General features: G+C 44.3%; 1 protein-coding gene across 1 annotated transcript in view; it reads right to left on the bottom strand.

The window, feature by feature from the left end:
- Positions 1 to 12: 12 nt before the first annotated feature.
- Positions 13 to 21,576, bottom strand: part of WRN (WRN RecQ like helicase) — a 28,511-nt gene continuing 6,947 nt past the window's right edge. The window contains exons 6-35 of the mRNA XM_058803266.1: positions 21,214 to 21,363; positions 19,636 to 19,708; positions 18,608 to 18,716; positions 17,932 to 18,337; positions 17,711 to 17,791; positions 17,237 to 17,375; positions 16,417 to 16,492; positions 15,927 to 15,994; positions 15,647 to 15,755; positions 14,071 to 14,139; positions 13,493 to 13,575; positions 12,905 to 13,011; positions 12,019 to 12,206; positions 11,734 to 11,911; positions 11,032 to 11,213; positions 10,265 to 10,366; positions 9,813 to 9,905; positions 8,322 to 8,463; positions 7,392 to 7,565; positions 7,217 to 7,311; positions 6,884 to 6,959; positions 6,658 to 6,731; positions 5,849 to 5,927; positions 5,427 to 5,539; positions 5,137 to 5,251; positions 4,445 to 4,570; positions 3,432 to 3,594; positions 2,780 to 2,994; positions 1,022 to 1,162; positions 13 to 339 (exon numbers count right to left, since the gene is read on the bottom strand). Coding sequence (XP_058659249.1) covers positions 217 to 339; positions 1,022 to 1,162; positions 2,780 to 2,994; positions 3,432 to 3,594; positions 4,445 to 4,570; positions 5,137 to 5,251; positions 5,427 to 5,539; positions 5,849 to 5,927; positions 6,658 to 6,731; positions 6,884 to 6,959; positions 7,217 to 7,311; positions 7,392 to 7,565; positions 8,322 to 8,463; positions 9,813 to 9,905; positions 10,265 to 10,366; positions 11,032 to 11,213; positions 11,734 to 11,911; positions 12,019 to 12,206; positions 12,905 to 13,011; positions 13,493 to 13,575; positions 14,071 to 14,139; positions 15,647 to 15,755; positions 15,927 to 15,994; positions 16,417 to 16,492; positions 17,237 to 17,375; positions 17,711 to 17,791; positions 17,932 to 18,337; positions 18,608 to 18,716; positions 19,636 to 19,708; positions 21,214 to 21,363 — 3,849 coding nt within the window. The 3' untranslated portion in view covers positions 13 to 216. The remainder of the gene's footprint in view (positions 340 to 1,021; positions 1,163 to 2,779; positions 2,995 to 3,431; positions 3,595 to 4,444; positions 4,571 to 5,136; positions 5,252 to 5,426; positions 5,540 to 5,848; positions 5,928 to 6,657; positions 6,732 to 6,883; positions 6,960 to 7,216; positions 7,312 to 7,391; positions 7,566 to 8,321; positions 8,464 to 9,812; positions 9,906 to 10,264; positions 10,367 to 11,031; positions 11,214 to 11,733; positions 11,912 to 12,018; positions 12,207 to 12,904; positions 13,012 to 13,492; positions 13,576 to 14,070; positions 14,140 to 15,646; positions 15,756 to 15,926; positions 15,995 to 16,416; positions 16,493 to 17,236; positions 17,376 to 17,710; positions 17,792 to 17,931; positions 18,338 to 18,607; positions 18,717 to 19,635; positions 19,709 to 21,213; positions 21,364 to 21,576) is intronic.

Below are 21,576 nucleotides of genomic sequence, written 5' to 3' on the forward strand. Positions count from 1 at the left end.
GAAAAAACTCGGTTATTTATTCAAATCCTTTTATTAACATCCCGTTTCACACAGTGAAAAAAGTCTCAAAAGTGCTGCTTGAGCAAGAGAGGAGGCAGCAGCAGGAATAATGCAGAGCAGGGGCAATTAAAGCCCCTGTGAAGCAACAGTCTGTGCAGATAATGCTTGCAGTCATGGGAAAAACAAGTTAAAAACAGATCATCTTGATTTCCACATTCAACTGAAAATCCCTTTCTTGGTTTCCGTTTTGCATTTCTTGGTCTGGGTTACAGCTCCAGGTGGTGCTGCCGAGGTTCCAAACCATTCTGGCACCCTCCTCTTAGCAGGGGGATGCAAGCTCTGGAAGGAAACAAAGGCACAAATGTAGAAGGACACACACAGCCACAGCCTGCCCCACTGGCACAGCTCTACTGCTCTAATTCATGCTCAGCTGGAGCCACAAACTGACCAAACTGTTCATGAACATGCAGCAGTTAAACCCAACACCTTATTCAAGAGCTAAACTCCGAGAATCAAGGCTGACAAAGATATGCACTCACAGCAATATCCAGCTTCAAACCGAAACGAAGGTTCAACAAGTGGTGCTGGTCAGGGACAGGAGCTCCCTTTTAAATAAGAACTCTTAATATCTGCTCATACAGCTTGTGTTCCTATAGACACCAGGGGAAAAACCCTTAATGTGATGGGCACAGCCTCACAGTACCCTGTACTTCAAAGGGAAATAAAGGAAACAATTGTCCTCTTAAAATGTTGGAAGCATCTGCCACGAGAGAGCTGACAAAATGTACTGGAGGAAAAGTTTCTTGTAGCAGTCTATTGCTGTCCATGGGGGATATCTGGACACAGCAAGGACAACAAAAACAACATGGCACCACTGCCTCAGGGGTGTCAATGAGAGGAAAGGGCTGGCAAGCCAGGCCAGGGTTTTAGACAGTCTGGGAGCCAAACAGAAGCTGAGAATTGGGTTGTTGAAGGTTCCCACCCTCATCAACAGGTCTGGGCTGTGCTCCTGCCTTCTCACCTTGGGCTGAGAGTCTGCCAAGAGCTGCTCCTTTTGCTCAGGATGGAGGGCAGGCTGGTGGGAGGATGCCACGGTGGTGGGCTTTGAGGGGTCTGCTGCTCCCCTGCTCACTGCCTGGCTGCCATCCACACTCCCTGCAGCCTTCCAGGGAACAAAAGGAAGCACAGGGTTACCTGGGTCACAGTCCCTCATCAACAGCGTGCCGGCACCTCTGCTTAGTGAGGGCACCACCTATTGCTTATTCATTTCACCATAACAAAATCTGAGCAAGTGAAGTTAGTGCATTTCAAACACAGCAAAATTGTACTTGGCTTTTTTTTTAAGTGGAAAAAACCACTTGCTCCATCCCTATGGCTCTGAAAACTTGAAATATTTACTTATGCCTCCCAAGTGTTGTATTTTGAAATGTGTTTTCACAGCTAAAGTGTCAGTTACAAACAGCACAGTGGGCACAGAGATATAAGCTCATGTTTTTTACACCATCCTGCTGGCCATAGGAAGCAGCAGTCACACTGACATTTTTGCATCAGCCACACATCCCTGTGTTACCAAAACCCTCACTAATGGCAGTTTTACCACATGCTTTATTAGGGTGACAACAGCTGTTTACCCAAGCTGAAGGCACCACATGCAGATGGGTTTTCCCTGCTCCTTCCCTGGCTGCTGGATTGATCCACTCCCCTGTAAAAGCAGCAGCAGTGTCAGGCCATTCAAACCCAAGAACACCCATAAAGAGATTTAGAATTGCTTAATACAGAGAAGAATTAGATATTCAGCATATTTTCTGAAGGAGAAGTAAATAAAGACTGGATTAGCTTTTGGATTTGCAGTCTGTTCCTTTGGATTACATTAATTTGATTACTAATAGCATGTCATTCCACTATTAGCTCCAGGAGCACAGAAAAGTGTGACAAGAGCTCAGGCAGTTGCACTGTCAGGAGGTCAACTGCAGGGAAAAAAGGCTGTGACACAGATATTGTAGAAACAAAACAACACTCAGGGAAGCAAGAAAAATCAATTTGGCAAAATGGCAGTGGCTTGAAAAATTGTTTGAGCCAGTGTTTAAGAAATCAGCCCCAAGCCCTGTAAGGAGCAGACACAAAATCCCAGCACAGGTAGCAGGATTTGGAATATGCTGTTTCTTTTTGCTATTGCCACCAGATGCCACTCAGTGCAGGGTGTCCTTTGTACCAGGTGCTGAACTCGGACATGGGGTCAAAGGGCTGAGACTACTCTGGATTTTCTCAAACAGCAACAAAGAGCTCCTTGTTTTCCAACATTGGTCCTCCAGGTGACACTTGTTATCAGGCTGTGCCCAGCAGTTTCAAGTAATCTAAGGACCCAATTCCTGGCTGGAATTGCCTCTGGCTTTTTCATCCTCTTAACCTTCCTGCCTAGTAGGAGAACTTCTTTGCCCACATCCCAGTGCACAGAAAAAAAGCCAGGGCACAAGCTGGATTTGGCTGCTATGAAGGAACATGCGCATCCCAATTTTCATACTGGGAAGAACTTGCAATTTGTGTAATAAATCACTGCTAAGCTGCACAGCTCTGACTTCTTCCTAGGTCAACACTTATCCCAAGAGAATCCTCAGTTTCTGCTCTGAGCATTCCTCTGAGGAAGAGGCAGTTCTGTTCAAAACTGATGGAGAGATGGATTGGGAAGATGCTGGAAACACCAAAACCATTCTGTTAGTCTGTTCCTACACAGAAAACATGATTTTACAGAAAAACACTTTTACAACCTTCTTTTACTAACCTGTGTTTTATTCCACAATGCACCTTGCCTTCTTGCTTGATCTGCTCCTGTTTTTTCCTGCTGCCCTTCAGGCCACACCAACCTTCTTTTGAAGCCCACACCATCCTGAGATTTATTTCTATTCTCTTTCTCCAGTAGTACAATCATCATCTTGATCAGATACAGCTCAATATTGGCAGGAGTACGTTTTCTAATTTCTTGAAGTTTGGTAGTGTCTTGGAAAAAATAGAAATATAACGTTAATTCTTTAAGCTCAGTTTTCTTATATTGTACAATACGTTTGTTGCACCTCATTAAAGCACGTAATGGATTAAGGCATAGAAAACGTAAGAAGGTGAAAATGCATGGGTTTGACTTGTGAGATCATGTGATAAATTCCCACTGTGTTTTCTGAGGATGCCAGTACTTACAGCAATACTTTGTCAGTTTTTTCCCCAAAAACATTTCAGTAAACACAGATTTAAGAGGGATGTCTCAAGAACCTACACACAACTGAGTCAAATGACTTGTAAAAGTCAGCCCCATTGTTATGGATCATGATGAAGTTACTTTACAACTGAACCTGAAAGGAAAGCAGTCTGCCCCAGCCTTCCAGGACTGCTGGGGGGTGTAGCTGGGAGCAGCAGCTGCAGGTTAGGTCAGTGATGCTCACCTGAGAGGATGGGAGGGCTGCAGATGATGTCCCTGATGAGGCTCTGCACGTCGGGGGTCAGACCCGCACGCTCTACACTCACCGTGCGGCCTGCAGCCAGCGCCTGGGACAGGTGGGTGCCAACCACTGCCAGGGGCAGAGATCTGCTCTCACTTATGGCCCTCTGGTGAAACAAAGGCACAGGGCATGCACAGGGCTCAGGTGTCAGTCCCAAAAAACAATCCAGAGTCACCAGCACATGGTAGCGCAACAAAGCTCCCCAAAACACTGCTTTATTCCTAATACCTATCTCATTTCTTACCCAGCTTGTCAAGTGCATTTCTCCCTCAAAACCTCACAGCTTAAGTGCAACACTTCACCTTGAACTTAGCTGAGATGAGGGAGCTGTGGTGCACCTGACTTCTCAGGGGCCCACAAACACCACAACAAATTCCCCCCTCATTTTCACACATTGGATGAATTCTCCTCCTAAAGCATTTGCCTTGAAGCAAAGCATCTTGAACTTGATTGACCCAAACTTTATTTTCTTAAGGACAGGTCTCCAACTGGAATCTGGTACTCTTCAAAAAAGCACACTTCAACTTTCTACTCATTTCTCCACAAAGAATACACACACTGTGCATTTCAGCAGGATTGGTGGATACAGCACATCAAGCTGCCCATTAATAACTGTACAACTATTTCTTGTTAATTCATCTTTAGGTACATTTTTAACTCTGGGACCATCTGCCCCATACTCTTGGGACAGGCAAAGTAAAAGCCAAAGCAACTCAAGTTGCTTCCTCTGGAATTAAAACTTCACTGTATAGCACCTCAGTTTTCCATACCACCACTTCAGAGATAAGTAAGAGCATCTGCCACTTCCCAGGAAAAACACTGCCTCAGAGGTTTAAAGCAACCTATCCAGCACCATGCAGAGGATTTAAGAAAAGTTGCACATCCCCCTCTTCTAGACAAAGCCTCTCTGCTACCAGTTTTCAGCAAAGCAAAAGCCTCCACAGCCCAGAGCTTACCAGAGAGTAATTTTTCTCCTGGAACAAGATATATGTGACCTCCTCTGAGGGAGAAAGGGCTCTAGCACGTTTCCAGGGAGATGCTTCTTTCTGAACCTTGGATTCAGTGGCGTGGAATGTGTCGGTCTGAGTGAGATAAAGCAGAATTAAATTAATTTTATCCCACTGGCAACCCACTGATCACCCTCCCATTATCTGAAGTTATCTGACAAAGTAACCCTAACAGAACCATTCATCTCTCTGGAGGTTGATTTTGACTCCAACTCCATGTTCTTAAAAGTAAAGGGAGGGAACACTAAAGCAAGGAGGGAATCCAGATGGACATCCGCATGTTCCCATCTTACTAAAACCAGCACAGCATCATCCAAGGAACTTGGAAAAGAAAACCAGCCAGAATAAAGTGCCCAGGCCAACACATCATAGGTATTCCTCATTCCATATGAAACTATTTCACCAGAACAAACTGTGGCATTCAGTCTGCCTGGGACACTTCTCAATTTGAGCTCAATTTTCTCAAAACAGACCTCCTGAAAAGAACTACAAAACTAGACATGCTTTTGATTCCTATTGCTAGATGAAGCTTTTTTTTTTTGTGAAACAGAAAGACACCTCCATGGAGTTGTCCAATAGCTGCAGAGCAAACTCCATCCTTAAGGTTCCTGCCAAGGAGAAGACACTTGATTTCATCATACCTGCAAACCATTTGCTTGGCAGAAGTCCTTAATCTCAGCCAGGAGAGGCATCAACATGGTGGACTTGGCTTCAGACACACCATCAATTTTCTTCAGGTTCTCGATGCTCGTAGGCCTGATTTAGGATGAAGAATGCAACAACATAAGGCAATCCCAAAATATTGCTGCCTTTTGGTAGCTGGAGGAGGCACTTCAGATGCCTCCATTCCCCCAAGAGAAGCAGCAAAGGGATTTGTGGCTTGGCTTGCAAGCTCCCCAGTTTGTACAACACGTCTGCATGCTGGCTTTACCTTATCCGGGCCATCTCCACCAGGATCTTATTGGTTGCCAAGACAGCTGGAGGAATTTCCTTCTCATTAGCTGCCTTCTGTCTAGCAGTCAGCAGCTTGCCATATAGAGCAGTCTGGGAAGGAAGGAGCCAAATTCTCAGGAAGCAGCTCTACATCACTTGCAAGTACAATTGTTACAAGAACAGAAGTTATCCCCTCCCTGATCTTCTCAATAATACACAAAAACCCCACCATCCATTAACCCCTCTTTGTGTATTTCAGTCCTATTCTGGTAGTTCTGTTTAAAACAACCCAGTAATTTGAAGTAATTTTGTGGCTTTAAGTTAATTTTAAGTAATTTTGTTCTGCCCAAACACAGAACAACTGTGGTTTGCAGGCTGACTGCAATTCAGAGATATCCTCCCAGTCCCAGCAGAGCTTACCTCAAGCTCTTTTTCTCTGGATGAAGCACTTGGTTGTTGGGGCTTCAAAGGAGATTTCAGTGGTGAGCACCCTGAAACACTACCAAAAAAAAATAAATCAAGCATGAAGCAAGCCTTGCTTTAGATCACTTGAATAAAGGCCCAATTTATGTTGCCAGCTCTGCACTCAGGGCTGGCTGGGGTACAACCAGCAGTATCCAGACTCCCACTGAGTCCATGAGCTCAGGGACATGAACCCTTGACTGGACTGCCAGGACTACACTGCAACATCTGCCAGCACACAAGTTGGACTAAGAGATTCCTTCCCTAAGCACAGTGCAAAATAGCTTGGTTTTACAGATTTTAACTGTCCCTAAAATAATCTGTCTTCACATGGCTGCAGTGGCAACTATTCACCTAACTCATACAGCCTGAAGGGGGGATCCACTTAGAAACACAAGGTGCATTTAATCCGAAGCAGCACATGAGCCAGGAAAACAAATTACTTGGTCTGCATTTGCAAGAGGTTATTTGATTTCTTTTGACCTGAGGGAGCCTCAAGTTGGTCTCAGTCTTCTCCAGACCAGTGTGGAAAGGCAGAGCCCTCCATGCTCCCTGATGTTAACTGTGAAATCTTGTAAATACAATATATTTTGAAATGTAATAATGCAGTGTGCAGCAAGTTTTAGGCACTTGTCTTTTTTTAATGCATTAAACATTTCCACGCCCCTCACACAGGAAAGTGCTCATTTTAATGATCCCCCAACAAGCAGTATCCCCACTCACACTGTCAAAACTAGGTAAAGCTGGTTTAATTCCAAATACTGTACCTGTTAACCATGTTAGCGTTTCTTGGAGGAGTTTGACCTTTTCTGTAACAGGAGAACATCTCATATAGAGATACCTATAAAAAAATGAGAACAAGACAAATGCTGATTTACCATCTTTTCACTGAGTTTGCTGTTGATAAAAATTAACGTGGACTAAGCTGGGTTGGATTTTTTATAACATGGGCAGGGATGGATGACACAGCAGGAGGGTTGTACTGGTACAGACCTGCTTGCCTGGTGACTGTGCTGTTCCTTTTGTGCCAGGGGAGCGCTGCTTGGCGAGCAGAGGCGAACGCCTGCTGCTGTAATGCAATTAATTACATCTTAACTCCATTGTACAGTGAACAAAAAACAACATTCTGCTAAATAAACTGATTTCCAGTCAGTACAAGGATGCATTTGGCAAATCAAGTTATTGATTAATTATTAGAATTGTTATTCAGTGCAAAAAAACCAGAACACTGAGGATCTCAAAACCTCCTCCTGTTCAACCCTGCCCTCTCCAAAAGCAGGGTTCAGAGACAGATCTGATTCAAGAGAACACATGTGCTGCAATTACCTGGCAGAAGGTCTCTGCAGATTCAGGTCTTCACTGGACTGTAACAAAAGACTTGGATTTGGGGCAGATCCATCCTTGGACAGCCAATTCCTACCCTGTAGGAAACAAACCACACTGCTTAGCTGTGGGTTACTCAGGAGGAGCTCTCAGTGGGTCCTTTCACTACCACAAGTACCTTCTGGGTGAGCACACAAATGGTTGCAAACTTGTTGTTCTGGGCTGAAACCTCTTTGAGGAAGCCTTCCATGATGAGCTGCTGGCAGAGCAGTTTCCACCAGTTCTCTGGCCACTCTTTCCCACAGCCAAAGAGAGGGTGCCTGCGGTACCGCTCCGGCAAGCGCTGCGAGCACTGCAAGGTTGGAAAGATCCTGTCACATTTGGGCACTCCTTGCACAGGGAAACTTCAAACACAACCAGTAAACCAAAAGCCCAGCATGTGAGGAGCCTCCTCTGAGCTATTCCACTCCTAGTCTACTTCCTGCCAAGGCTGTGGCAAGTTCATTTTTCCCTAGATGCACTTGTGTGACAACCAGCAGCTTAACTGCAATAAAAGGTTAAACAAGGAACATAACTCACCCTAACCTCCTCAGTTTGTAAGCATAAAAAATATTTTGTTCTTTTTCTAATTTATTTCCAGTGACTTTCTTGCTTAGCATTTCAAAACAATTAAAATTAAAGGTGTATGGAAGTTAGTTTATACTTATTCTGGTACACTACTTCAGTACTCAAAGTCAGACAGCAACACTAAGATACAATGGTAGCCATTCTTTGTTTTATTTAAACATAAGCCAACTAATTGAGCCAAATGTTTATCCTGAATTCTGAAAAGGCTGTTCCTTTCAAGATAATCAAAATTATGCATTTTCACAAAAAATTAGAGGACAATCCCCTTGCTTGCTGCATGGGGAGTGGAACTGAGCAGCTTCCCAAAGTCAAGACTACCTCTCTACACAAACCTCCATCTCTCCAAGAAAAATGGTACACACACATGGACATGCATGGATATCCATGTACTGATAAACAGATCAATTAAGAGGATAAATTAAATGAGGCTGTCACAGCCCCTCCCCTCAGAACACACACAAGGAGTTGCCCCATCACTTACAGACCCTCGAAGAAGCAGAATTGGCATTCTGGTCCCAAACTTCTCATCCAAGGCGCACACTGCAGACAGCAGCTGGTGTGCTTGCTTCCCAAAGTCCTGCAATCCACCCTCAAAGTCACTGGGGACTGCAAGGCAGGAGCCACTGCAAGGCACAAAAAAAGCCAGGCTTAACACAAACAAACCAAGTCCCCTCTCCCTTGCTCCAAATGCTGTCAACCCAGTGATTAAAGAAATAATTAAATGAAATAACAAGTGATTACTTGTACCTAGTCTCTAATGTCAGTCCATGTTCTATACATCTAAACACATTTAATGATTTGCATCAGTGTAACTTCAAGACACATTTCTATTTCTATTCATGTAACTTCTCAGACACCTGCCCAACCCAACAGGAAGTTAATATTGAATTTTTGGAATTCAATATCAAAATATTTGCATTGGTTTAGGCATGGCCAACATTTCTTTAACTACACTTTAAAGCTTTTTCCTGTTTCTTTAAGAACATAAAGGAAAAACAAAACCAGGAGTAAAGAGCAACCCCACTAAAAGCTAGGTAAGGTTTGTAAATAGGAAAAACAAAACCAGGAGTAAAGAAAGACATAGCCCTTTAGTGGGGTTGCTCTTTCTTACTGCCTGAAAGAACACACTGAAACATTATTGGCACAAACCACTTCTAAGGAGAAAAAACAAGCATTACCTACTACAAGTGATTTCAGTTCTGCAATACAAATTCACAATCTGGCTCTTTAGTAGCACTGCAAGGTGACTGCAAAGAGGGCAATTATGATCTTTTAAATTCTTTAACTTAGCTGTAGTAGAGGCCAGGCAAAGCTGTCCTACTCCTTGACATACAGAAATTCAGTAGCTAAACTGGTAACACTTCTCCAGAAAGCAGCACAGCCTAACACCTCACCTGGGATCAGAAAGCATCAAGCTAAGAGCCAGAGCAAGGAATGCTTCACTGTAACTTCAGGGAAAGCTTTATTGTAACTACAGAAGGAGGTGACAAATGTGTTTCTGCTCACGCCTCCCTGACTATCAGCCTCCTGAGTCCCCCTCAGCACATCCATGAGATTATTAGCAAGGTTAAAAGAGCACATGTCAGCACAGGAGAACAGCTCCCCGGACACTGGGGCAATTTAGCCTTAGACACCTGGTACCACACACCATTTGCAAGTGTTGTCCTTTGGGATTAATCACCTAACAGGCCTTAAACTGATGAATAGAAGTGTTTTTCACTGAGTGGTGGTCTAATCCCCTTTTAGGAACTGCGATCCTGGTCTGCTTCCAGGCTTTCCCACAGCCTCACTTGGAGCTTATCATAGTTTGCTTGACTCACTGGAAAAGGTTAGGGAGATGCCCAAAAATAAACCTGAGGCTGAGCAGCTGCCAGATCAGATGTGTGAGAGTCAATTCTTTTAGATAATTTGCCTTTAAGTCAGGCTGAGAGAACATAACCTCTAGGATCAGCCTTGAGGGAAGAAAGCTTACCTGGACCTGCAATTATCACAGCATTCTTCTGTGCCCATGATGCCAGAGGAAACCTTCCGGAGTCTTCTGTCTTCAAAATGAGACAGGATGATTCTACCCAAGGGAACAAAAAGAATTCAATAAAAGACCAAGAATTTACACATAAAATTTATTGCAGAAAATGGAGTCAAAATCAGCATCATTAATTAATTCACTGGGGAACCAATTATTTAGCCCTGATTCCTCTAAAGAAAGTATTTTTTTAAAAAAAGCAAACAAGGAAATGCATAAATGTGCTGAAGGATGTACTTTTGATACTGCTTATTAATACAGAATAGAATGTTCTGTGCTTGTGGAACACATTGTGAGCCTGAGCTGCCTTCTGGCTACAGCCCCCAGCTGTGCCTGAGCCCCAGCAGCTCTTAGCAAAGCTGCCTGCAGTGACACAGCACTAAATAGCTGCCAGCACTCACTTCCTCCTGCAGCCATTGGACACCAGATACTTCTCCATCTTGGCCAACATCTTCAGCTTGTACAGCCGGAACCCCTCATCACGGATCTCACCCAGGAGGCGCCTGAGACAGGAGCAAAAGATGTACAGCCCTAAATGCTGACCACTATTAACACATCAAAAATGAAACATGCCGGACAAAACCCTCCAATTCACCAGGATGGCCTAGAAAAAGTATCCTGCTAAAACCAGACCCAAGCTGCCTGCCTGCTTCTGCACCATGGGGGATACTCAGGAGAGCACTTCATTCATATTCTTCCCAACATAATCCCAAAGAGGACAGAACAGCAGAGAGACACAGAGGTTCTTCCAAGCCCATGGGCTACTGTCACAGCCATATTTTCTGAAAAATGCCTTTGCCCAGGATTTTCTCCTGGGAAGCTGAGAAGTCTCAGAGAAAAAGGAAAACAAGTTCTTATCTCATTTGCTTCTCCTGTGTTGTACTCACATGTGGAATGTGTCTGGAGATTATTTCACTGGTTTCATATGATTTGACTTATTGGCCAATCAGGGTCAAGCTGCCTTCTGTCTGTATCTTCTCTGTATTCTTTAGTATACTTTAGCATAGCATTCTTCAATATGAGTACCATAAAATAATGAATTAGCCTTCTGAGAACACAGTCAGATCCATCATTCCTTTCTTTGTCGGGGCACCCCACAAACACAACAGGCTACTGAAGTGTAGTGAGCCGTGGCCAAAGGGCCTGAGGAGGGAGGGCAGGGCTGTACCTGTTGGAGGCCAGGTCAGTGGCAGCCCAGAGGACGTGGCAGGCAGCAGGGAGGCCGTCACGCCCTGCCCTGCCCATCTCCTGGTAGTAGGACTCCATCTCCTTGGGGGCGCCGTAGTGGATCACCAGCCGGATGTCGGCCTTGTTGATGCCCATCCCAAAGGCCACCGTAGCCACAACGCACTGCAAAACAGCAGCCACGTGCCAAAAAAACAGGCCTGGCTTACTTCACACACGCTTGGGAATCTTCATCAAAATCCAGCCTGAACTACACCAGCTTCATGCCCACACCCTCTGGCCAGGGCACAGCCATAGGATTGTAACCATGAGAGGGATGATGTCCTTTGGCAAATGCAGGAGTGTTTTCAAGAAGCTGTTCTCAACAGGCACAAAACAGGTCATGAAAAGGAACACAAGGAGTCCCAGGATATCTCTGCTGCCCAGGAAAAAAGCAGCTCATAGAAGCTGTGCTCCTGTTCCAGCTATCACCATTTTCCCTCAATACCACATATCTTTAAGGGAATTACTACAGAAATCCAAAAGATAAGCCTGGAATCTTGTTCCTGACAGCACAGACCAGCAATTTCTTCACCCAGAACTGAAGAGAGAGGACATGGCTAACACAGGTTGATATTCCAAAATTTTCTTCCACCAAAAACTCTGCAGTTCTAAACAGGACTCAAGAGACTTATTTCCTCCATACCTGAATTTCATCCCTCATGAACTGGTGGTGAGTGTCCCTCCTCTGCTTGTTCCCCATCCCAGCATGGTAGGTACCACAGGTCACATTGAGTTTTTTCAGTGCACACACCACCTGCTCAGTGGCCTTTCTTGTAGGGCAGTAGATAATAGTGGGGCCTTCAAACTCATACACAGAACTGCTGAAAGTATCAACAACAACATCATGTAAAGACACAACAAAAAAATGCCACCTGCCTGTAAAAAAAAAACCATACCTGAGGGATCAAAACCAGGCTTAAATTCTTACCTTCCTTTCCTAGTCAGAAACTGCTTCAAATCCCTACAGATGTCTCCACTTTGCTCTCCAACCTCCAGGTACAGGTTAGGTCTGTCAAAGCTGGTGCAGGTGACCTGGGGATTCCTCAGGTCCAGGCATTTCACTATGTCCTCTCTGATCGAGGGACTCGCAGTTGCAGTCAATGCAATAATGGGGATCTGCAAAGAGATGTACAATAACATTCATGACCTCTCACTGAGCATTTTCTACAACAAAAACCTCAAGAGTCTACTAATTCAGAACCTAAACAGGCACTTTAATGTGTTTATCATTGGATAGATTCAGTCATTTGAAAAAATATAGTTAATACTGAGCTTCTTGAACATTTTCGACTGAAGCTTTTGAGAGAGCAGACAGGAACACAACAGTTGAAATGCCAAGTTTTATTCTGAATGCATCTTCCACAAGACCCCAGTATTTCACTGCTGTGATTAGCTAAATTTAGGGAATATAGAATGACACTGACAATAAAAGCATGTTAAATTCAGGTCTAAATTTCTGAGCTTATGCAGTAAGTGCTTGAGGAGTGTCCAGAAATCAGTGGCATGCTCCTACCAGCCACTTGGTCAGGTAAAATAAAATCCTCCAATATGAAACCAGGGGCTTAGGGACATCATCTTCCTCAGCATAGGAATTCAAAGCAATTTTAACTTCTTAAGTTTTGGTAGTCCAAGTTTAGAACACCCTTTGTTTAAACACTGGGAGAACCTACAAAGCCCAGTCACTGAAAGGGATGCTCCAATTCTCAACCAGCATGGTCAGTACACCCAGAGCACAACATGAAAAGGGTGGTATTTCCAAACTACTACCCAAAACTCTCTTCTTGCATCAGAAACCCAACTCAGCCAAACCTCACCCAGGGCAGAGTCTTCTTTAACAAGCTTAAACTTCTGAAGGAGCTCCTGAAGTCGTGGCCCCACTCAGAGATGCAGTGAGCTTCATCCACAGCTATGAGGGTGATACCTGGAGGACACAAAACCACAGCAAGCTCCAGCTTTCCTGAAACCACCAGCAGGGCCTGGGTTTTATTCCTAGAATGCTTTCTGTTGCACCATCTTTAGGGTCTTTCTCATAAAAAAGGCCCAGGAGCTTTTACAGTCTCCCCCCCACCACAATCTAAGCTCCATTCATCCAACATCCCTCATACGGCTCAAAATCTCAAGTTAGCTCCAACAGGAGCTTTTCCCACTCACTGCTTCTCAATCAGTCACCAGTAAGAATTCCAGATGTCATTTGTTGTATTTCCTGGATTGTAACACAAAGCCTGATGGTCTCAGACAAACTCATATGATTTTTTTTTCATCTTGTGTGATGAATGGGAATGAATGGTGTCACTACTCTCACCAAGAAATGGGTGAAAAGTCTCCAATTACCAGAAAGGCTTAAACATAATGATCAATTTAAGCTGCCTGGCAACTCACCCACAATCTTACCTTCAACTTACCAACAGTTCGGTCAAGGTCCTGAAGTAACTCTAAGTTCCCTGAGCAAAACTCTGGAGTCATGTATATGACTCTGTACTGACCCCTGAAAGATCAGAAAAAATACACTGACACAGAAGAATCCAGACAATTCAACTCAATAAAATCATGATGGCACTGAAAAACAATGAGAACAACAGATTTCTGATGGCAAACAAGAGGAATTGCGTGAAGTCCACAGAAAACATTCCAGAACCACAGGAAAGCAAGGCATTGCAGGAGAAGTAATTTGCCAGCCATTGGAATAACAAGGGACTGTTGTGGTGCTGACAGATACAGGCCTAAAACCTGACTAAAATCAGGTATAAATCAGAATACAGCAGAGTCATTAAATTCCATTTCCCCAGCCAAAAGGCACTGGAGGGTGGCTGTAGCCTCCCACACTCTCAGCCTGGGTGAATGCAAAGAATATCCTGAGTGCCAGGTCCCAGGGCTGGGCCAGAAGCAGGAGTTTCAGTGGTGATGGAGCAGGGTGACATCCCACCCCCCCAGCAGCCCTTTGTCACAGCCCAGAGTACCAGAAAGCTTGGCTCAAACTCACCCTCTGATAGAATCCTTGACCTGTTTTGACTGAGCTGAACCAAGGAAACAAGCTGGAATCCCTGTCATTCTGCAGAAATAAAAAAGCACAGTCATGAACAGACTCCCTCTCCAAGCTTTAGCTTCCAGCCTGTGCCAGCATTTCTAAAGGAAGTTCAAGCTGTGAGGTCAGACACTGCTTTCTTCAAGGATCTTTGTGTGAAACACCTTTTGAAAAAGCAGGAGTGGTGCATGGCTCTTCCTGCCACCCAAATGCTCTTGCACTTCCCCTCCACAAGACACACACTGGATTAATAGGAATCAGAGAAAGGAAAGCCATTTTCCTTGCACAAGTTCACAATTAAAACACGCAAAAGAATATGCTAAATCTATTTTCTTCAACTCTTCACTGCAGCAGCTCCTCACATTTGGATATAAGCCTAGCTAGCCCACAGTTTTTTACCATGTTCCATCTTTTGTGAGCTACTGATGCTGCATCTGCTTGTTTTAAATCAAGTGGCTGCTTTTTAATGACATAATAAATACCAGCCCAACTTATTGATATTTTACCTCTTAGCTTGGTGATTTGCTGCATTGTCTCATAGCCCTTGGTTTCCACAGCTGCTCAGTCCAAACTGCAGCCAGACTGACAGACAAACTGCTGCAGTTTGTACAAATTCAGTCTCCTCAGCCTTCAAAATGAATTAAGGCAGTGAATAAACCCTTTCCACAGAGGAAAACAGTGGAAAAGTCAGAGACACCCTGCTAAGCAATAGTCAAAGAGCTTAGGCTGTCCAGCCATTCATCTGCACACAGCCACAACATGCAGCAGAAAATGCCACATGTCACTGGTGTTCTTCACTTCAAAGCACCTTCATATCCCCTCTAACACAAAAAACTCCTTTTCCCAAGGTGGAAAAAGCAGGAATGAACCACACAACTCAGCATGAGTCCCACAGCTCGGTGCAAAAGTGTCAGAAGTGAATGGCTCTTACAATAGGAAGTGAATACATGTGGAGAAAGCATTATCAGGTATTAAAAATCAAAGAGATTTATCTTGACAACACACCTAGAACCACTCATGTCAGTGATTTGGTGTCACCCACAAGTTCCCCCCTCAGATCTCTGAAGAAGTGAAGAGGTCAGGTGTTGGGAGACCTACTACACTGTCCCTCTTGAAAGCCTGTGCTGCAGCTTTGATCTGGAGCGCCAACAGCTCCCAGCTATACTGGGTTCAGATGTCACCCCTCTGACCCAAAGCAAACCCTGAAACGAGTCTGACAGCCTCAAACAACTCCCCCACCACTCTGGTCTGACATAAAAAGCCTGTGAATCCAGAAATAAGTGCCTTCAGAAACCTCTCAGCAGCATCTATCCTTTGCAAGCTCAGCCTCTGGTTCACCCATGTGGCAAACCCAGGGACGTGAGACTGCTGACAGTCACACAAGGGCTGTGTGTGCTCCCTGAGACACACAAGCCCTGCAGCTGACACCCCAAGAGCCTGCTGCAAATGAAACACCCAGCAGGGGCACAGGCAGCATCCCTGTGTGCCCAGGGGGCAGCCAGCAGCAGCCTGGCCCTGCCACCATGTCACTCACGTCAGCTGCAGCACCTGGTCCTCCATCAGGGAGATAAGAGGGCAGATGACAATTCCTGTTTGTCCAGTGTAAACAGGAGGAAACTGGAAGCACAAGCTTTTTCCATAGCCTGAGAGGGGAAAAAAAAAAGGAGCAGAAGTGAGACACCATGCTTTCTATGCACCTACAACAGACAATTCTGACACTCCAAAAAACCCAGCCATGTTTGTTGTACTGCTGTCCCCCAAAAAGGGAATGACTTTCTATTGTTTCTTAGGATGCAGTGGTAATGGTAACTCACCAGTTGCCATGACAACAAGATTATCTCTTCTGTCTTCCAAAAGAGAATTGATCACTTTCCACTGGACCCTTGAAATTAAACAAAGGGGAATACTTGATTTTGGCCACCACAGATAACAAGTGAATTGTATGGAACTGCATATTTTGCTGGATTGTGGGTTAAAGGGACCCTTGGGGCTCCCTCAGAGTGGTGTCCTTGCACGCTGCAGCCACTCAGACACCCAAGTACTGCAGGCAGGGCCCAAGTGGGGATCTCTAACAGGACTCAGGCAGGCAGCACTTGAAGCAGGAGATCACTGATCTCAAATAACACCTGCAGTTTTCACAGCATTTGTGGATCACTTATCTCCAATTCAAGAGAGTGTGAAAAAGACCTGGATTTGTTTGTTGCCACTTTTTTCAAGTGAATGGTAATAAAAACATCATCCAGGTTGGAGGAAGGGCCGGAACACCTACCCCAGAGTGTCCATTTCAACAGAAAACACACTCACGGTTTAAAAGAAGAATGCCCAAAATAAGTCTTGAGACACATGATGTGGCTCTCTGCAGGCTCTGGCAGCAGTGGATCTTTAGTGGGAGAGAGGAGAAAACACTCTTTTAGGATTGAATTTTAAAAAGATAAAGCACTGTCTCCACAAGCAACAGTCTGCTCATGCTTTGTCATGCCCAGGGGTTAGAATTTGGACAATTCCAGTGAAAAGAGAGATCTCAAACTCCAGATATTTTCAGGCTGGAATGAAGGATTAAAAAAAGCAAGGAGGCTCCTCAGAGACCCTGCATGAGGAGAACATATGGCTTGATTAATGAGATAAAGCAATAGGACTGCAATGCATAACTGCATCATCTGGAACAGCATCACCCTTACAAGACAGCTCCTCCTCACATTTCAGCTGCTTTTCCCCATTTCATTTGTCTCCACAGGGACAACCCCAAAGCAAGTCAAAACCACCCCCAAGGCAGAATTTCTTCACAATTCTGTCATTCAGCAGCAACAGAAGAGCACAGGCAGATGGGAGGTGGCACCTCCCCTGTGCTGTGTTCTGAGCAGGTCCTCCACACCCCCAGGTCAGTTTTACTCCATGAAGCAGACATCAGCTGACCAAGGCAGAACTTCACTCTCTTCTGCCAAGCACACCTTTGTATTTGAATCTTCATACAGTCCAAGCTCCCCTTAGAAATCCAGGCAAGCTTGACCTTCCCATTTTGAGAAACCCATCCCTAAAAGTCACTGTGCTTACAAGGCTGCTTCTACAGACAGTGGTTTTTAAAACAATGATTTCACCATGCACTAATACTTTCAAAAAACCATACCCAAATATTCCTCCTCCTCTTCCTCAACACCTTCATCTTCATCACCATCTGGTGCTACAGCCACTTCAGGACTTTTCCTGGCTTTACTGGACTCTCCTTCAGGTAGAACTCCTTCACAATCATCTACATCTTTTAGAGACTGAGCATTTAAGAAGAAAAGTTATTTTGGAGCAGGGAAGGGTAGATAAAACACCTCTCTCAAGTAATAAGATATGGGAACCAATTTTTAATCCAGTTATAACAACTTTAATCTAGCAGGCAGATCAAGTCCAAGCTGGTGGAGTAAAGATGACAAAGGAGGCCAATGGTATTCCAGTCTAACCCCAGCAAATTGAATTCTTTAGGTATTCCTGTGTTTATTCTGTCCCTCTTCTGCAAGCAGCACCTTTCTGCTTCATATTCCCTCCCATTAACTGTGCTCCCAGAGCAGCATAATTATAAATAAAATTTTAAAATAAACCCTCTGGCACTCACCTTGAGCATCTCCATTTCCAGTTCTTCATCACTCTCAATGACACAGGACACATTTTGTTCATTGTCTGTGGAACACACCTCCTACAAAATCAACAGTTCTCTTAGGAGCAGAGTAATTTCTGAAAATTCAAGATAATTAAGCTCAACATTCAGCTCTGAGGACTGTCCATTAAAAACAAAACATCTGATAGAAATATTTGGAGTTAAGGAGTGTTCATTACCTCGGGTGCAGCTTCACTTCCCAATTCTTTGGCAGCCTGACACTCCAAGACCTGCAGCTCTTGCTCAGTAATGTCCAGGGACATGAAGTCATCCCTGTCCTCTCTGTCTGTGACCCTGGCTGCTGGAGCCCCACTTTCCAGAGCAGTGTTACCTCTCTGTGCCTCCTCCCCACTCATTTCTTCCTCCCAGAGGACAGCCAGGGTAGCATCAGAGCAGATGTTGAGGTCACTTTCAGGCTGCTCAGCACATTCTGCTTTCTGTGCTTTGACACTTGCTGACTTGGCTTCCCAATGTGTTCTGTTTGCACCACAGCTCCTCTCCAGCCCAGAAGGGGAACCTGAGCAAAGCAGGGTGGCTTTCAAGGCACTGATGTTCCCTGATATCTCTGCTAGTATTTCTGTAGCCCTAGGAGGTAAAATCAAAAAAGTAAAGCAAAATTACACCAGCAGCTATTACACTTCAGAACAAAATTCAGCCAAATTCAGGGTCAAATCCCTTGCAGTCAGACCAGTGAAAACACGTATTCCTACATATAAAAAAAATGCATTTTCCTGGAAAACAACAAAAGGGTAACAGATACCTGTTCAAAGACATGTAACTTTGTTGTATGGGACCTGGGGGATCAAAAACAAAACACTGATTGTGGAGGTAGAGACAAGTCAGCACAAAACTGACCTCTGCAAGTTCTCCAGTTGTCCAGAAGAGTCAGGGATGTGAGAAGCCAGGTCTGTTATCTCTGCAGCCAGGGAAGCCAAGTGCTTCTTCACACCCTCAGATGTGGCATCTGTAACAAGCACAACAAGTGGTTATTTTATAACAATTAATTTGTAATAATAACATCCCTATTTTAAGAACTCCAGCGACTGCATCCCTACAGCATTTACAGCCGCTAAAACAGCATTTCCCCAGGCTTAAAAAAATCAAGCACAGAGAATCAGGCCAAGCTTCTAAGTATTCCAGCATTGCATCTCTTCCATCACACAAGCTCAGGGAAAACAGGTACACAATGGGAACAAAGCAATCCCTCCAGCTCCTGGAAAAGAGCTGCTAACACAGAGGTAAAACAAGGCCAAATCCTGCACCTCAGATCAAGGGGACAGCACTGCCACTGCTCCTTTTGGCAAGAAATTAAAACTGAGCCAAAACAAAAAGGAAACTATCCCCTCACCACCTCTTTTTCAGCCTTAAGCTAACTGTAATTTTTTATGAAACACAGAACTGAACAAAACACTAAGATTTTAAAATCGTCTCTGGCCAAGTAAATAATGATAAGCTGCCCTGAAACATTTAAGTCCTATTGATGTGCCTCAATAAAAACATTACTTCCCAACATGGTTTGTTTTGTGGCCCTATTTCATCTTAAATTAGGTATTTGTCCCTGCATCAGCAGCACTGAAATTAACTCACTCAAGTGTTTCCATAAACAAACTGGAATGACAGCGGGAATTCTTCCCATCCCTGTGTACAGCAGAGACAAACACAATCACCCCGAGAGCACCTTCCCACATCCTATGGAAAACAGGCACTGAGTATGAGTACCCCGGGCATCCAAGGCCTCTTGCTCCCTCTGCAAGTCATGTGGAATCACCAAGAAGCCAAACAAACCTGGCACTATTTTAATATATATATTGATTTCCCTGCTGGGAAATGCAATATGCAATTGTAAATGGGATAAATTCCTTATGCCTGGATGGACAACTTACCTTTGTTCATGCTACACAATTTCAGGTCACTCTTATTCATGTTTTTCAGTTTTTCATAAACAATGTAGCCAGCCTAGGAGGGAAAAGAAACTATTGGTACTCTGTACTCCTGAGAGAAAAAATAATAAAAAAAAATTCATCAAGAGTTAATCAGGCAAATCATGGCAGCAATGCAGTGTGACCAGCAGAAATCCAAACTGGAATATGGCTCTCATCATACTAATTACCACCCTGACTCCACTGTCCATCAGGACCAGGTTACATGCTACAGAATGCTGCACTAAGGGCCAAGTGCTGACTTGGGACTCCCTCTGAAATGGATCCTCTTACACAGATCCCAGAGTGGGTCATCTCAGCTGCTGGCTGCACATAGAAAGCTCCTAGTGCTCAGCTCCCAGGGCCACCATCTGCTCACCTCATTCAGATTTCATGCCCTGCTCCAGGAGAAGAGCTACAAACACACCAAGATGGATTCAGTGTGTTTAGTATTTCCCTAGGTATGAATAATGAGTTCTAACAGAAAAACACAGCCTAGAGCCAGCAATGTGCTAATTAGGCTACATGTGTTGAAAAAGAAACAAGTTACTCCCTAATGTTTTCATGGGAGGCTCCAAAAGGCAGGCCAGGTTAACAAAGCAAAGTGGGAAAGATACACTGCCTGGAAAAAAATGGCTACAAACGATGAACCAGGCATAAAAAAAATTTGAAATATTTTCCAGACTGTTAAGGATCTTGACAGAGGCTAAACCCCACATGGCAGAACTTTTAACTGAACTAGAAATCAGAAAAGAAACCACTGTCCCACTTCCCTTCCTCCAAGCCTAGAAATATGAGACTAAAAGGATTTTTTCCCTTGATTTTCTCACAGGAAGCAGGTGGCACCTGGTAGCATATTGGCAAAACCCTTCACAGAACTGCAGATAAACCAAAATTCATCCAAATGACTGAAAAAACAGGGACTTCTGGAGAAGCACAAAACTCATATGCAACTAAACTCTCCCTGACAATCCAGATTGTGGTTCTCTTGTATTAGCCACCAGTGAAGGCTGTGCTTTTTCCAAGTTTTGAATTTCACCTCCCATACTATATTTCACAAGGTTTGGGTTAATTAGCAGCTAAGAAATATGACAAAACCAGAAGGAAATGGATCCAGAAGTGGTAACAAGGGACTAAAAAATACCCAGCAGCTAGGAGCACACAGGAGAAGGAATTCAGTTCCAGAGGCTGGAATGCTGATCCCCTGTGGTACATACATAGGCATCTGTGGCTGCATGGAGCTTCTGCTCCTTGTTGAGTGCAAACTTCTCCCAGTTGCTGCAACTCTCCCTGACAATCCATATTGTGGTTCTCCTTTATTACCCACCAGTGAAGGCTGCGTTTCTTGCAAATTTTGAATTTCACCTCCCATACTGTATTTAACAAGGTTTAGGTTAAGTAGCAGCTAACAAAGACAACAAAACCAGAAGGAAACACATCCAAAAGTGCTAACAAGGGACTAAAGAAATAGCCAGCAGCTAGGAGCACAGTGGAGAAGGGATTCACTCCCTTCTGAGGAGGCTGGAATGCTGTGGTACATACATAGGCATCTGTGGCTGCATAGAGCTTCTGCTCCTCCTTGAGTGGAAACTCCTCCCAGTTGCTGCAGCAGACAGACGGATCCTTCAGCAGCTGCCTGCCAAAAAGGTGCTTCACCAGGCCATTCAGGCTCCATGTCTCCTTACACTTCAGCTGGGGAAAAGAACCCAAACAAAACAACAAAAGCAGAGGATATGTTTATAAAGGAAAGCATCTGCACCTCCCCAAGAAGAGCAAAGCATACTCAATCTCTTGTTAGCAGCAAAGAGCCCTGGGTTAGTCAAAGCATACTTAGTTTTTCAAAGCAGTGCTGTCACAACAAAAATATGAGGCATCTGTACAAAACAACCTCTGGGTTGATAAAAT

Source organism: Ammospiza caudacuta, chromosome 4, assembly GCF_027887145.1.
Source record: "Ammospiza caudacuta isolate bAmmCau1 chromosome 4, bAmmCau1.pri, whole genome shotgun sequence".
In the NCBI taxonomy this organism is placed as follows: domain Eukaryota; kingdom Metazoa; phylum Chordata; class Aves; order Passeriformes; family Passerellidae; genus Ammospiza; species Ammospiza caudacuta.